This window comes from Castor canadensis, chromosome 16, assembly GCF_047511655.1.
Source record: "Castor canadensis chromosome 16, mCasCan1.hap1v2, whole genome shotgun sequence".
Classification (NCBI taxonomy): domain Eukaryota; kingdom Metazoa; phylum Chordata; class Mammalia; order Rodentia; family Castoridae; genus Castor; species Castor canadensis.
This window is the reverse complement of record NC_133401.1, coordinates 7,480,353-7,496,859: the sequence shown is the minus strand read 5'-3', so window position 1 is coordinate 7,496,859 and position 16,507 is coordinate 7,480,353. Positions and strand designations below refer to the sequence as shown.

The 16,507-nt window shown below is 48.2% G+C and overlaps 2 protein-coding genes across 3 annotated transcripts in view; one reads left to right on the top strand and one right to left on the bottom strand.

Moving 5' to 3' along the window:
- Wdr62 (WD repeat domain 62) overlaps nt 1-6,579 on the bottom strand; it is a 40,268-nt gene extending 33,689 nt beyond the window's left edge. For both annotated transcript variants that reach the window (XM_074057028.1, XM_074057029.1), the window contains exons 1-5: nt 6,073-6,579; nt 3,137-3,228; nt 2,028-2,090; nt 604-661; nt 213-383 (exon numbers count right to left, since the gene is read on the bottom strand). In XM_074057028.1, the coding sequence (XP_073913129.1) occupies nt 213-383; nt 604-661; nt 2,028-2,090; nt 3,137-3,228; nt 6,073-6,252 (564 nt within the window). In that variant the 5' untranslated portion in view covers nt 6,253-6,579. The remainder of the gene's footprint in view (nt 1-212; nt 384-603; nt 662-2,027; nt 2,091-3,136; nt 3,229-6,072) is intronic.
- A 223-nt stretch (nt 6,580-6,802) lies between these two features.
- Thap8 (THAP domain containing 8) lies at nt 6,803-16,507 on the top strand. Its single transcript, XM_020168710.2, has 4 exons — nt 6,803-7,013; nt 14,167-14,359; nt 14,444-14,821; nt 15,940-16,507. Exons 1-4 carry the CDS (start codon nt 6,931-6,933, stop codon nt 16,075-16,077), a joined length of 792 nt encoding a protein of 263 aa, XP_020024299.2. The 5' UTR covers nt 6,803-6,930; the 3' UTR covers nt 16,078-16,507.

Genomic DNA, 16,507 nt, shown 5'->3' with positions numbered 1-16,507 from the left:
CACCTGCAACAAGGGCATAACAGCCAGAACTCTATGAGGTGACCTCAGAACTGAAGTCTCACAACCAGTCCAGCAGAACAGAAAGACAGAGGACATAGTATGTGCTCAATAAATATCTACTAGCTGAACGAAGACCATACCATGTTGTCTCATGCAGCTCCCTCAATGCTGGAGATTCAGATGCTCTGGCACCCTCAGCCCATGGCGCTTACCTTCCAGTCCCACACGTTGAGGACCATGTCATGCTGGTAGCCCATGGACACGATGTGCTTCATATTCGGTGAGAAGGCCACACAGGCCACACCATACTTGTGGCCCAGCATCTCTGACACCTGACTTTTCTCTTCCACATCCCAGATGCGCACGGCTGGCCTGTGCCCGTTCTGGGGAAGATAGGACCATTACTGCTGTGAGGCTGTGTACCAGACAGGACTAGAGAGCTGAACTTGACATTGCCAAAGGGTGTGCCCCAAACTACTTCCCCACTTGCCACAGGGCTTTTCTGGCCTAGGAGGGAGCCATTTCAGGGACTCTCAGGCCTACTAGGGGCAGAAGGAATGGCTCAAGACCCTCCCCACCTGCTCAGTCCTGATCATGACTCACCTCCCCTGTCACTATGTACTTCCCATCAGGGGAAAAGGCCAGAGCGCTCAGGGACTTCCTGGGGACAAAAAAAAAAAAAAAGTTGATTGCTGGTTCCAAGGAGGGTGACTGTGTTCTCAGCACCAGGTCCACTTCTGGCTCCTAAGCCTGGAAAGAGGCCAGGAGAGACAAGTGTGAGTAGCTCCCACATAGTCAGTGTGGCCTGTGTGCCAGGCACAACACTCAGGGATAGAGGGTGAAAGCAAAGGCCTCTTCCTTCCAAAACATCAAACCCAAATGTGGCAGACAAAAGTATGGGATCCTGCTTTTCCCTCTGCAGAGGAGGGCTCCCTGAGACCTTACCTACCCTGTAGTTCTGAGAAACTCAGATACAGGAAATGGTATAGACGTGGCCTAACTAAAGGCACAGGGCTGGTGGGGGACCCTGGTAGACATCACACTGAGATAGCCTACAGAGTGTACTCTGTGGCTAAATGCTGAAGGTGTTCTGGAAAACCTATAAACAGCCAAAACCTTTCTCTCTGATACTCCTAGTTAGACTGCACCAGGACTGAATGACCAGATAAGCTGGCATGCTTTCTGGAAACAACATTCACCATTTCCAGATGGTATAGCTTTTCTTCTCCAACTCTTCCTTATCTTTTAATCCTGTTTTTATCTTTTTGTTATTGTTGTGTTTTTGTTTTGGTATTTTGAGATTGGATCTCACTATCTCAAAACAGGATGGCCTTGAATTCCACCACCATCCTCCTGTCTCAGCTTCCCAAGTGCTAGAATTACAGGTGTCTACCACCATGCTCCTGGCATAAGCTAGTCTTTGATAACTTCATCATCTTTGGCCTGTAACTGCTCTCTAGTGGCTTCTCTTTGCCCTCAGTATGATATTCAACCCCCTTCCCAAGGCCCATGTGATATAGCTTCTGCCTGGTCCAGCCTCATCTTCCCTCCTGCCTGCTCCCCTGCTCCCAGCACTTGGGTCCATGGCTGCTCCTTAAACCACCGGATTCTTCACCACTGAAGAGCCTTTGCACTTGCTGTTCCTCCTTCACATGGGTCACCTGTTCAGTTCTCTCAGAGCCTTCCCTGAGTCCTCAGACACGGTCTTCCCCCATTTCCTACCCTAACATATCCTAACATATCCCCCATCATTGCTTCCATGGCACTGACCATGATCAGCTAGTAACTGGCTCACTGATTTATTACAGTCTGTTTCCCACACCAGGCTGTCAGCTAGAGAGCAGAAATTCTCATTTCCTCTGTTCATTGCTGTGTTGCCAGCACATGGAACAGTATGTAGCACCGAGCAGATAGAATGAACTTGACTACACTGATGGGTGAGTCACCCACCCGTGAACACCTACAGACACTGTGAGGAAGGAGGTATGTGCCAAGACCCTGCTCCCCCTACACCCTGCCCAGTCTACCTGGCAGTATTAAAGATGTGCTGTTGCTTGTTCTCCTTGGGGTTCAAAATCACCACCACACAGCTGGAAAGAAAGAAAAAAGTGTGTCTAAACTCAGAAGGAAACAGGTAACACTGGGTCCAGGGATGATTCTGTCCATCCAGAAAAGCCCACATCAACAAGGATCCCTCTGATCAAAAGAGTCTCTTTCTGGTCTCCTCCTCCAGAAGTTTATGCTGAGAATTCTAAGGCCTGTAACATATTAGCATATTATCTTTTTTTACTTTATTTATTTATTCATTTTGTACGGTACTAGGGTTGAACTCAACCTTGCACTTGTTAGGCAGGCGCTCTACTGCTTGTGCCACACCTCCAGCCCTACATTCTCACACAGAACAACATCTCGTTCTTGGAAACTGTTCTGTCAGGCCCTAGGCTTTATGGCCATGATCTCTAAATCTTCACAACTGTCAGGCCAGGTCAGGACTCTTTTGGTCCATCTTACAGATGAGAACTGAAGGCCAGAGAGATATCCTTTGCTCAGGTCACCCAGAAGGTCAGGAACAGAGCAGGAACACGACTCCACTCCTGTCAGATTTAAGAGTCCACCCTTGCCCTCTATCTGGAACTGCTTCCCCAAGTCTCAATAGCAAACACTGATCATTAGTATGGAAATTACTCTGGGTCTGCTCTGCCCTGCCTTTCTGGAGAGGTCCCTTTGGTGCCTAGAACCATGCTTGGCTAGGTCAATATTTCTGGAATAAACCGCTAGTGAATCTCCTTCAGTCCTCTCATCTACCACTAGGTAGAAGCAGAGACTCTGAGAGGGGCATACATGGTAGAGCTGGATGCAAATGTAGGTTATTTGACCCACAGATTGGGTTTTAACCACCTGAGTTTTCCAGAATCACTGCCACCTCCCATTTGCAGTCATGATTACGGTTTTCATAGCTCCCACTCCATGCCAGGTACTGTTCTAGACACAGATGCACCTGTGGAATCCTCTCCACAGCTCCCAGAGGTGGCAGCACTACCTACATTCAACAGATGGCAAAACTTAGGCTCACTGAGATTCGGGCTGCAAATTCCCTCACAATACTTAAGATGCCAAGGCTCCCCCATGTGCTTACCCTGCGAGATAGGCCACATGACCAGTGCCAGGGTCACAGGTTAGGCCACTGCTATTCTGGGCTGTGATGCCAAGTACCTTCTCAAGTGACACCTGAAAAGAAAAGGCCCAAGTCAGAAGTACCTACCCTAGCAAGCCCCTCATGGCATAGCCGCCTCAGTCACTCGTACTGCATTCAACACACACTCACTGAGCTTCTGCAGTCATGCTGCCCACAGCAGCTAATGCTCCTTTGCCAGCATTGCCAAAAAACAAATACAAAGGGCTAGGTGGGGAAGACAGACAAAAATTCCTGTCCTCCTAGAGCTCATATTCTAGTGGTGATTGAGGTGGAGGATATAGAAAAGGAATAGAACAAATATACAAAATAGATGTCTGGTGATGACAGAGACAATAATGAAAAATGAAGCAGGGAAAGAAATTGGGGAGTACAGAGAAAGGGAGGCTGCCACAGTGACCATGTGACCTTAGAATCCATTTCTCAGTACTTTTATATGGATCAAAGACTTGAACCCTCCCAAAACTCCTGGAAGAAAGCACTGTAAAACCTCTATTTACAGATCAGGACACTAAGACCCAAGATCTTGCACCTGAGAAGTGGCAAGGTTGGGATGCAAACACAGGCGATCTAGCTTCAAAGCCAGCACTTTGGGCCCTATAGTGGAGACAGCATTGAGCAAAAGTAGGCACTGTTTCCGCATCATTTTTTGGCCTAGAAGTTCTAGAGGTTTCAGTAAGAAACAAGAGGACAGTCACATTTAAAAATATTAAAAGTCACAGCAAAGTTAAATGTGGCAGACCACATCATGATTAATTAAACAATTTATATTGTTGGTACACACTAACAAAAGTGTGATATTTTCACATTTTAAGTATGTTTGTAATTACTATAGAGTAAAATATCCTCAAGCAAGTCACTGTCCTCACAACTGAAAGGCAAGCATAGGTATAAAATAGCTAATATTTATTAAGCATTTATCAGGAGCCAGGCACCATCGAATACCAATAACTGTATTAACTTACTCAATGTTCACAATAACCCTATGATACAGTCATCATCATCACCCCATTTCTCAAATGAAAAAACAAAAGCCCAGAGAGGCTACCCATCCAGGAAGGAGCAGTGCCAGGATTCTGACAGACAACCAAGCAATCGCACGCATGCTGTTTCATGTGCCAATCAGAATCACTGAGTATTAGTATAACCGGTCATTTTTAGATTAGGTCTTTTCCAAGCCAGATGTCTCTACGCTGTGCTGCCAAACAAGAAAAATAAACGACATTACCCAAGATACAAACAATAATGACAGTATTAGCTAACACTAATAGAGTACTTGCAAATGTGTCAGGTGTCATTCTCAATGCTTAAGATATGTGAAGCAGCTGGGCACCAGTGACTCATGCCTGTAATCCTAGCTATTTAGAAGGCTGAGATTGCAAGGATTTAGACTCAAGGTCAGCCTGGGCAAGTAGTATGCAAGACCCCACCTCCAAAATAACCAGAATAAAATGGACTGGAGGTATGGCTCAAGCTGCTTTGCAAGCATGAAACTCGAGTTCAAACCCCAATACCACCAAAAAAAAAAAAGTGAACTAATATAATCCTCACAAATACTGTATGAGGGAGTGCTACATCATTTTCAGTTCACAGATGGGGAAACAGAGGCACAGAAAAGTTCCTAACTTGCTAGGACAAACCCAATGTTTAAACCCAGGCAGTCTACATCCAGAAGCTGTACTCTTAACATATCCTGCTGTAATATGCTTCTCTGTATTTGCTACTGTTACTCTACTACATGCAAAGTTTAAGAGCTCACAAGACACTCTAAGGAACACAGGAGGATTATGAATACAGGGCACTAGTGAGAGACTGAGTGGGTGTCTGCTTTAGATTGGGATTCAGGAAAACCTCTCAAGGAAGGAATATTCTGGCTGGGACTTGAGGGATGGTAAGGAACCAGTCCCACACCTGCAGCAAAATGCCCAGTTAGTCACAGGACTCACCAAACACAAAGTCTAGGAGGTGGAAAAGAACTTGGAGCTTCAGGAAAACAGAAAGTAGGCCAGTATGAATGCACCTTGGTGAGAGGGAGGACCTGGAGAGAACAACCAGGAAAGAGAGCAAAGGCTACATGCCCAGAGCTCTGCAGCCAGGAATGGACAATACAAACAGGCAGCAGAAAGCCACCAAGCAGGGATCCACTATCAGCTCCCATGCGTGTACACTTCTTCTGGACTCTGTGTGCAGGAAGGGCACAGTAACAACTTCCTCTCCCTCCAACGCCATGGTATAGTTATCTCCATTTTATGAAAACAGACTTTGTGTCTAGGGAATTAGAGAACAATTTTTAAAATTGCTGCTGGCTAATGGGATTCTTCCTACCTACTCCAAAATCATTTCCTTTCTGTGCTCCTGTGTCTAAGAATTTAGGAAACGGTTCAGTAAGCCCTCCTCCCAGGCAACGCTGCTGAGATTTTACAAATAATTATTCGCATCTTCCCCAAAGTTCTGAATGAAATTAGTGGGGGAAAAGGAAAGAGAAGGCAGGACTGAGAGAAAGCAGGGTAGACCTAAGGAAGAATGGGGCAGGTAAGTGAACCAGCAGGAGCGAGGTCGACGAAGTAAAAGGATCTGTGCAAAGGTCTAAATAGCGGCTGAGTGGGGCTTAAGCTATATCCAGGAAGACGTGACTAGGCGGAAATTGGTAAAAGCAAAACGCTTTCCACAACATTGGAACCACAGGATTTAATGCTTGGGGTGGAGCCAAGAACGACGGGCGACACCTAAGAGAAGAGGTGGGGAAATGGGCGGAGCCTTGGCTAAAGGGCGGGGCTAGGGAGCAATCTAGGGGGGAAGCCGGGGGCTGGTGGGCGGGGCCGGGGGCGGCCCCGGGAAGCCTGCCAGGAACCGGGTAGGCAGAGCGAGCAGCTCCTCACCCGGTTATTCACTGTGTCCTCCGGCGCTGACGAGAGTCGCGTCCGCCGCCGAAGGCAGAGCGGTGGGGCGGGAGGCGGGGAGGACTGGGTTCTCCGCGCTGGAACTCCCACCATGACAGATGGCAGCTTCTCGACCGCATCGTTCCGCGCGTAGCCTCCTGGCCCCAAAGCCGCCATCATCCCGCCGGAGACCGGCGACCGTTAGGCTTGTTAACTGCCGCAGCCCGTAGGACCCACTCAAATAGCGAATGGCCGCGGGAAAATCCGGCGCCGCCGCTTATTGGACGCGGCGGGCCACTCGCCTGCCCAATCTCGAGGCAGCCGGGTGCGCTCATGACCAATGGGAGCTAAGAGGCGGAGCCAAAGTAGGTGGGGGCCACAGCTAATTCTTCTTGATGCATGACCTAGGGTGGAGTTTCTTCTCGTTCGTGTTTTCCTCATTCATTGAAACACTGGTTTTAGCTTATTTTTAGCCTCCTCACCTCGCCTTTGACACTACCCGGGCGACTATTTGCGCTCAGTGGCCCGGATGTAGGTGAGGGCGGAGCGCAGGCGCAGAAACAACATGACGTCACATCTACCCCAACACGTGATGAAGGTTAGGGTGGCGAAGAGCCGGCTTTACGCAATTGTATTCGCTTTTCCCCATCCGCCACCACGTGACAGGGCGTAGCTCTGGAAACGCAGCGGGGCTCCTTGTACGCAGGCGCCTGGAGCATTCCCCCATCACGTGACAAAACACCGAGGGCGTCATGTGAGGCAGGCAGAGAGCGCGCGGGCGGGGCGGGATTCGGCGGAGCCCTACAAGGACCAAAGTGCAGCCGCTGGCACAGCAAAACTCATCGGGGTTGGTCAGCCATGCCTAAGTATTGCAGGGCTCCGAACTGCTCCAATACTGCCGGCCGACTGGGTGCGGACAACCGCCCAGTGAGCTTCTACAAGTGAGCACAAGCGCGGAGCGGGGCGGGGCTTGAAGAAGGCGGGGTCCTGGGGGGCGGTGCCCAAGGGAGGTGGGAGCCTGGGGCGGAGCCTGAGGGGGCGGGGCCCTGGGAGGGGCGGGGCCCAAGGATGAATGCAGCTGTGCAGGCCACCTGGTCCAACTTGAGTCTTTAGGACGTCGGAATTGAAAGGTTCTTAGATAACTGACTACAGGTACTGAAGTGGCACTGCTTATTTGACTACTGCTTTTTTTTTTCTTTTTGGAGGGGCTGGGGTATGAACTCAGGGACTCATGCTTGTTAGGCAGGTGCTCTACTGTTTGAACCATTCTTCCAGCAGACTACTGCTTTCTTACTGGGAAGGTTTGTTGTCTAAAATCAGAGAATATCACAAACTTTGCTGTTTGAAATTATATCAGTAAGAATTAAACGTCTCAATTTTGCGTAAGTTACTTTGACACAGAAAAGCAGCTTTCATTTACAGTCTAGGTTCAAAGCTTAAGAAAGAGGTTTCTGAACACAGTATTCCAAGTCAGTGTAAACTTTATTGTCTCCAAAGAGACAGGAGCCTGGGCCCACTTCACAGTGTAGACCTGATATCAGCCTGTTGACACAGTTCTATTTGCTTCAAGCCTATTCAAACAAACACTGCTTCATTTACATTTCACTTGATTTTGCTTTTTCCCTGAACCCAGATAACTCTCTTCCTTTGTTGGATGAGACTCCCCATGGTATCTCTGGCATTCAGGCTTCCTCATTGCCGTGGTAAATAAACCTGAACTCGTTGGACTACAGGTTTGTCCCTGGTGGTCTTAGCACAAGTGAGTTAGGACACAGTACTGGAGATTGAACCTAGGTTCTCACACATGCTAAGCAAGCACTCTACCACTTGAGCCACACTCCCAATCCAATATACAGTCATCTTGCAGGACACATTTTGGCCTCAAAGTTGGAGTTGTGTTGGTGAGGAGAAAGAATGGATATTGGAGTAGTCAGTTGACAGGCCCTTGTCCAGCAGAGAATAGGGAGGGAGGGTGCAGTGGCAATGGGTCCTATGTTTATGTCCAGGAAGAATAAGGGCTGGTGAGGACATTTGGATCTCAGACGGACTGTGACATCCAGATTCCCTGGCTGTGTGCCCTGGGATTCTGCTATTCTGAGTCAGCCCTTCTGTTCTCTTACCACCTGTCTCCCTCTGTCTCCATTGTCTGAGAAGTCTGATTCCCTTGTTTCTGTCCAGCCCATCCACCTCCGTTGCCTCTGTAGTTTTTTGTGTGTCCTTCCCATCATTTTTTTTTTTATGGTACTGAGTGTGAACTCAGGGCCTACACCTTGAGCCACTCCACCATCCCTGTTTTCTCTTTTTTTTTTTTTTTTTTGAGATAGGCTTCAAACCATAATCCTCCTGATCTCTGCCTCCTGAGTAGCTAGGATTACAGGCATGAGCCACTGGTGTCTGACTCCCTTTGTTTTTTTATGCAAGCAAATTTGAATATATGCTCTTATTTTCCCCCTTGACAAACAGTATTAATTTCCTTTGGCTGCTGTAACAAATTTGGTAGCTTAAGACAATAAGTTATTCTCATTTCTGGAGGCCAAAGTCAAAATCAATTTTACAGGGCCAGGAAGAATGGGATTCTTACAGGGAATCTGTTCTTGTCCCTTTCAGTTTCTGGTAACTGCAGGCATTCCTTGTCTTGGGGCCACACCCCTGTAGTCTGTAGCTCCATAGACACATTACTTTCTCTTTTGTCCATGGTACATCTTCCCCCTCTATAAAGACACTTGTGATGGTGTTTAGGGCCAACCTAGGTGTTCTAGGACATTTCCCGTCTCACGATCCTTATACCACAGTTCCTAAAAGCTAATATACTCTATTAGGAACCTTGGTTTTTTTCACATATTATATGCCTCAGTTCATAGAAAGCATCCATAGTCAGTTTTACAGCTGTGTCGTATTCTTTCCAGTGATGTGCCTGAGTCTATTTATCCTGTCTCCTAGGTGGTATTTTCTCTTCTAGCACTCATCGCTCTTACCACTTTTTTTTTCTTTTTTTCTGGTGCTGGGGATGAACAGAGGGCCTTGTGCATGCAAATGCTGTACCCCTGAGCTACCTCTCCAGCCCCATTCCTCCTTTTTTTTTTTGGTGTGGGGGGCAGGACTTGGGTTTGAACTCAGGGAGGGCCTTATACTTGCTAGGCAGGCACTTTACCAATTGATCCACTCTGCCAGTCTTTCTTTATGTTGGGTATTTTTGAGATAGGGCCTGGCAGACTATTTCCCTGGGCTAACCTGGAAACACAGTTCTTCCGATCTCTGCCTCCTGAGTAGTTTAGGATTCTAGGCATGAGCCATCAGTACTTGTTTTGTTTTGCTTTTGTGGTACTGGAGTTTGAACTCAGGGCCTACACCTTGACCCATTCCATCAGCCCTTTTTTTGTGAAGGGTTTTTTTTTCAAGATAGGATCTCTCAAACTATTTGCCCAGGCTGGCTTTGAACCGAGATCCTCCTAATCTCTGCCTCCTGAGTAGCTAGGATTACAGACGTGAGCCACGGACGCCCGCCCTCAGTGCCTTTGTTTTGTTTTGTTGGCAGTACTGTGGTTTGAACTCAAGGCCTTGAATTTAGTAGGCAGGTACTCTACTGCTCAAGCCGCACCCCCAGTCCCCTGGGGTTTTTTAGAGTATTTTTAATACTTAAAGTTGGTTAATTTTATGAAACATGTTAAAGAAATGATATCATAGATATGGAAAACATTGTGAAGGTCCCCATGCATGACCGGCTGCATTAGTTATCTAGTACCACATGACAAATTATCTCCAAATTCAGCAGCTGAATCACAGGTACTGGCAGCTGCCCCAGGGTAGACAAGCCAGAACTTAGTTACTTGGCCATGTCTGGCTGCAAATGAGGCTGGAAAATGAGGCTTTTATTGTGGGTAGCCTTGAGCCCAGGTGTAAACACAGACTTATTACTATGTAATGGAGCAAGAACAGATGTTGGGGACAAGTGGCACCAGGAAGAAGAAACAAGATGGAGCTTTTAGGTGGTACCTGAGGGGAAAATCCTCACCCACTCCCACTGAGAAACCTTTTACTTAGCTCTGCTTTTTTTTAAGTTTATTTTGAGAAAAGGTCTTGCTCAGGCTGGCCTCAAACTCATGATTCTACTGTCTCACTTTCCCAAGTGCTGGGATTATAGGTATGCCCACATAGTTTTTATCAAAATGCTTTTTTAAATTAAAAAATTGTATCTATTTAGAGTATTCAGAATGTCACTAAAACAGCTGCAACTTCTTTTTTTTAATCTTTTTCTTTCGGCAGTACTGGGGTTTGAACTCAGGTCCTCAGGTTTGGTGGGCAGGCTCTCTACCATTTGAGCCACTCTATCAGACCTGTTTTTTGAGTTGGGATTTTTTTTTTTTTTTTAGCTAGGGTTCCGAGAACTATTTTCTGGGGTGGTTTTGAACTGCCATCCTCCTGATCTCTGCCTCCTGAGAAGCTAGGATTATAGGCCTGAGCCACTGGTGCTTGGCTAACTTTTTTTTTTGAGAACTAAGGAGTCTTACTTAGTTAACAGAACAATTATTTTGTATAAGCTTCATCAGAGACAACTGAACATGAAAAAAGCAACTTGTCCGGTGCACCAAGAAGAACATGTTTTGACTTTCTCTGCCAGCTTACAACCCCACACTGTACCAGGCAGGGTTAGTTGCTATTGAAAATACCACCAGAAAAAAAGAAAAAGAAAATACTGTAAAGAAGACACTGCACAGTTTAAAAACAAATCTTACATAACCCTACATTACAATTATTTTCTTCTCTTTTTGTTTGGGGGGTGGATGGGACTGGGGTTCTAGTTGTTTCCTTTAAAAGGAGTAAAATGTATAGAAGGGAATTAAATGCCTTGCAGACAAGACAAATACTGTGCTGGAACCAACTTACATATTGTCATCCTCCTCCTCTTTGTCTTCCTCCTTTTTCTTTCTGTTTTCAGCCTTGATGACTTCCTTTTCCATTAGCTTGGGGTGTATCAGTATCCTTTTCATATTTTTCCTTCTGAAAGGAAGGCTACTTGTCGTCCACAGTGGGCTTGTTCCACATTCTTCCAGTTTCCCAATGTCACCAATGACCAGGCCTGAAGGTTCTCCTTTGATTTGGAAGCAATACTCAGAACAGAACAAGAAGGCTAAGAGAAGCCTCTTTGGTGCATTGGGGTCCATGAATGTTTATTTCGCCTGAGGAGAGATACAGATTTTCATTATTTCATAATGGGCCTTGTCAGCTTTTTCTATGTCTTCAAATTTCTCTTCTCTTCCTCCTCTCTAATTTTTGTTGTTTCTGTGGTTTGAGACAGGGCCTCACTTTATAGCCCAGGCTGGTCTCAAACTCACCATCCTTCTCTCTCAGCCTCCCACCTCCTGAGTGCTGGACCATGCTGCAGACATGGGCCTCTACCTCTCTGAGCACTTCTTAGAAAACTCCGAGGAATGGTGCTTCTTGTGCTCCTTCTGGAAAGTTAGCACAAAAAATGCACATGCTGACATTTTGTCTAGCAGCTTCTTAGGATCTCTTTTGTCCTAATGTTTAGTTATTTCTCACTGCCCAGTGCCCATCGAGCTCTCACTTGCCCCAGTGCTGTCTCTGTGGAGCTCGGTATACTACAGTAGCTGTCTAAAATGTTTTTAACTTTTTATTTTTAATTGTAGTGTAATATATATTACATAAAATGTACCATCTTAACCATTTTAAGTGTACGGTAATTGTAAATATATTCATGTTGTGCAACAGAGCTCTAGAACTTTTTTATCTCATGAAAAAGTTAAGCCAGATGTGGTGGCCTCTGCTTGTAATTCCAGCACTGGGGATGCCGAGGCAGGAGGAACATTGGAAGTGAAGTTGAAGGCCAGTCTGAGCTGCAAAGAGAGACTGAGTCTCAAAAACAAAAACTAAACAAATTGGGAATTGTTCTGTCTCCACTGAAAAGTCCCTCTTTCTCCCCTCTCCAAGCGCCTAGTGAGCACCATTTTACTTTCTGTCTCTGTGAGTTTGACTACATAAGGACCTCAGTAAAGTAGGATCATCAACATTTATCTGTTTGTGACTGGCTTATTTCACTTACTGTAACAGCCCCTGAGGTGCATCTGTGTTGTGGCATCTGTCAGAATTTTTCCCTTTTTAGGGCTAAATAATACTCTACTGCATAGACATTCATTCACATGTATTCATTGCTTATTCATTCACGTATCCATTGACTCTTCCATTTTTGGCCACTGTGAACTAAGTAAGCTCTTATCAACATGGTGTGCAAAACCTGTTAGTTCTTTGGGGTAAAGTACTCGGAAGTGTGGGGTTGGTGGCAGTTGAGTGCCTGCCTAAGAAGCATGAAGCCCTGAAGCCCTAAGTTCAAATACCAGTGAAACAAAAACAAACAAACAAAAAAGGGTAAGAATATTATATCACTCCCAAATTTTGAGCTGGTGAAGTGGCTCAAGTGATAACAGCACCTGCCTAGAAAGCACCAGGCCCTGAGTTCAAATCCTAGTGCTGCCAAAAAAAACCACCCCCCCCAAAAAAAACTTGTTAAGTGATGGCTCACACCTGTAATCCCAGCTACTCAGAAATCAGGTGGATCTCTGGTTAAAAGCCAGCCTGAGCAAATAGTTTGAGAGAACTTATCTCAAAAAAAATAAACCACAAGAAGAGCTGGTGGAATGGCTCAAGGTGTAGGCCCTGAGTTTAACTCCCCACTGCAAAAAAAACAAAAAACAAAAAAAAAACAAGAAAGAAATGCAAGTGCTAGATCATTTGGTCGTTCTGTTTTTAATTTTTTTGAGGACCTGCACACTGTGTTCCATAATGGCTAACACCATGTTACATTGGCAACAGCCCACCAGGGTTCCATTTCGCTACATCCTCACTAACACTTACTGTTTTGGGTTTTTTTCAGTTGCTCTTCCAGTGGGTGTGGGGTAACATTTTGCCATGGTTTGATTTGCATTTCCTGAATGATTCCTGATCCCAGCATGTTTTCACATGTTTGTTGTTCATTTGTATACCTCCTTTGCCCATTCTTAAAATCAGGTTATTTGCTTTTTGTTGTTGAGTTGTTAAAATCTTTTTTAACAGGGCTGGAGGTGTGGCTCAAGCAGTAGAGAGCCTACCTTACAAGTGTGAAGCCCTGAGTTCAAACCCCAGTAACACCAAAAAGAAAAAGAAAAACTTTTAATAGTTGTTTTCAAACATACACACATAGGTTTGTATGACTCATGTATCACTGTTTCACCAGATACATTTTGGTAATCTTTTTCACTGTCCCACCCCCTGCACCTTTGAATTTTTTGTTCTGTAATATTTTAAATCCCAGACCTCACATCTTTTACCTGTAACATTTTTAGGATGTTCTCCCAACAGAAGACTGTTTTAGAAGCATAAACAATACAATCATTACATTCAGCAAAATTAATTTTTAACAATTATGTAATCTGCAGTTTATTTCTCTTTTCTCCAGTTGTCTTAAAATTGACTTTTTACAGAATTGTTGCCATGTGACTTTGGGCTGATGATTCTTAAATCTTACTCAGTAACTCGCACCCTTCCACTCCTGTGTTTTGACTGGACTGCAGAATCTTTCATTCTTGATGTCTGGTTTTATGAACTGCTCCCTCAGGTCCACGGGCAGAAACAGATTAAAGGGTCGAGTGTAGCCAGAAAAATGAGGAAGGGGCTGCTACCCGAGACCTGCCAGGAGGATGTGTGAGAGGGGCCCACGCTGGAGGTTTAGCAGGTGGAGCTCAAGAGTGCCAGGGTGCCGGTGGCTCACGCCTGTAATCCCAGCTACTCGGGAGGCAGGGATCAGGAGGAGTGGGGCTGGAAGCCAGTCCTGGCAAGTAGTTCTCAAGACCCTATCTCGAAAAAACCTTTCACAAAAAGGGGCTGGTGGAGTGGCTGACAGTGTAGGCCCTGAGTTCAAGCCCCAGTATGGCAAAAAAAAAAAACCAAAACCGTGTGAAGTAGAGAAAGGCTAAGGAGGAGGGGACAGCAGAGCCAATTTGGCCCAGGGGACGCCCAGGCTTGGAGTCCAGGGGCCTCGGGTGTGGCTGTGGTCGGGAAGGGGCGGATGGGGCTGTGTGGTGCTGACCCGGCCGCCTGCAGGTTCCCTCTGAAGGACGGTCCGCGGCTGCAGGCCTGGCTGCGGCGCATGGGCCGGGAGCACTGGGTGCCCAGCTGCCACCAGCACCTGTGCAGCGAGCACTTCACGCCCTCCTGCTTCCAGTGGCGCTGGGGCGTGCGCTACCTGCGGCCCGACGCCGTGCCCTCCATCTTCTCCCGGGCGCCGCCCGCCAAGGTGAGCGTGGGGAGAGGGGTCCCTCCCCTCCTGAGGGACGCCCTATGGGGTCCGCCCTCACTGCTCCCCGGCCTTGTCTTCCAGAGCTCGCGGCGGAGCCGAAGCGCCGAGAAGCCGCTGGCGCCGCCGCCTCCTCCCGCGCCCGAGGCTGCGCCCGGGTCCCCGGAGCCCGCGGGCGCGGCCGCTGGCCCCGTGCAGGTCGTGGTGCTGGCGCCCACCTCCGCGAGCCCCGAGGCCGCGGCCACCGTGCTCCTGGCCCCCGTGCCCGCCGCGCCAGGCGCCGGAGTCTCGGCGCAGTCCCCGCGGGCCGGGCTGCGGGCCGCGCTTGGGGCGCTGCAGCGGCGGGTGCGGAGGCTGCAGCGGCGCCACGAGCGGCACCAGGCGCAGCTGCGGGCGCTGGAGCAGCTGGCGCAGCAGCTGCGCAGTGACAGCGCGCGGGCGCGAAGGGGTCCGCCGCGCGTGGTGAGTGCCCGGGGCCGCCGGGCCTTTCCCGCCTTGGGGACTGGGGGTGAGGCGCAGTGGCAGAGCGCGGATCCCCAGGCTCAACCTGCAGCATCGCAAGGAAAAGCAAAATCTGGCCAGTGCAATGCCGCCAAGAACTGCTGGTCAGAGATGAGCGACAGCTGCTGCCTTATGAGTGATACTTTAGAGAGCTCCTCTTACCCTCCAGTCACAGGGACTTACTGAAAAAGCACTATGATCTTGATACCGCTATTGTCCCCATTTCCAGATGTAAAAACCGAGGCATAGAAGGTTCCAGTAATTTGCCCGAGGTCAGACAGCCAGTAAATTACAGTCATTACTCAAACCCAGGTGCGCGGCTGCAGAGGCGATAGGAGCTCCCGTTGCAGGCTCCCGTTGCAGGCTCCCTGCCTGACCCTATCAAGCCTGAGGTTGCAACTCTCCCACTAGTGCCTCCCAGGCCCTATATTTTACTGCAGGGGTGCTTAGAACCCCAGAGCAGAGTTGAGGTCCCTAGCCGAGTGCCCATGCCTTTCAGCCCCACCTGTATGGGAGGCCCCTGCAGTTATGGGCGCTGGGCTCACGGGAGTTCAGAAAGGCACCCCCACAGTACCCCTGAGTACTGAGATGTCTCAGTTAACGACCAGATTAAGATTTGGTTGAAAATAAACAAAAAAGGGCTGGTGGAGTGGCTCAAGTGGTAGCGAGCTTGTCTGGGAAGCATGAAACCCTGGATTCAAAGGCCAGCACTGCCAAAAGAAGTAACTTCTGTTTTTTTTCTGAAGGTCGAGGAGATCTGGCTTTGCTGGGGTCATGTTTAGGGCAATAGCAGTTAGCTGGTGTAGCAGTGTGACTGCTGCTGGGGAGGGGGGCAGGGAAGGGGGGAAGTAGGGCTGGGACAGAATTCAAGCTTAGGCCTGGGGCTGTCTGTGGAGCCTGCCAGGCCCCTGAGCTAACAGTGTCTCTCTCTGCCTCTCTTGTCTCCACTCAATCCGTGTCTCCTCTCATTCCTGGCTCTCCATCTCATTCTCTCTGCCACATTGTCTTTTTGCCCATCTCTCTGTTCCCCCATCTCCCTGTGTTACCCATGTCTACCACTTCATGCCTGGATGGCCCAGCTGCCTGGACCCAAGGAATCCCAAACCTTCATCATCTGTGGAGGGCCTGACATAGCCGTGGTCCTTGCCCAAGGCCCTGCACCTGCCACCCTGGATGCCAAACCTGAGCTCCTGGACACCCAGACACCCAGTGCATAAGTGTTGGGATGGATAGTGCCAAGGGACTGAAGACAGAAGACGGAAGAAGAGAGATAATCACACCTGGTCTTGGCACAACCCCACCATTTATATTTGGGGAGGAGTGCTGGCTACCACTCCTATGGACCCCTTTGAATCATATGGGTGACCTGGGTCCAAGTGCCCCTCAGCCCTCACCCCCCTCCCTCATCCCTCTGGGTACCCAGCTCCTGCCACTCCCAGCTCACATCCTTGCAGTCAGGAAAGCCTCAGCAGAACAGGGCTCACTTGTTGGAGGAGTGCTGGGCTGGTTTCTGAAGGGCCTTTGGCACCATGGGCTAAGCCTGCTACCAAGAAGGACGTGATAGTGAACACAGCCGAAATATCCCTGCCCTTATGGTGTTCACATTCCCCTCTAGAAGGTGAATAAACCCTATCACTTCAGACTGTG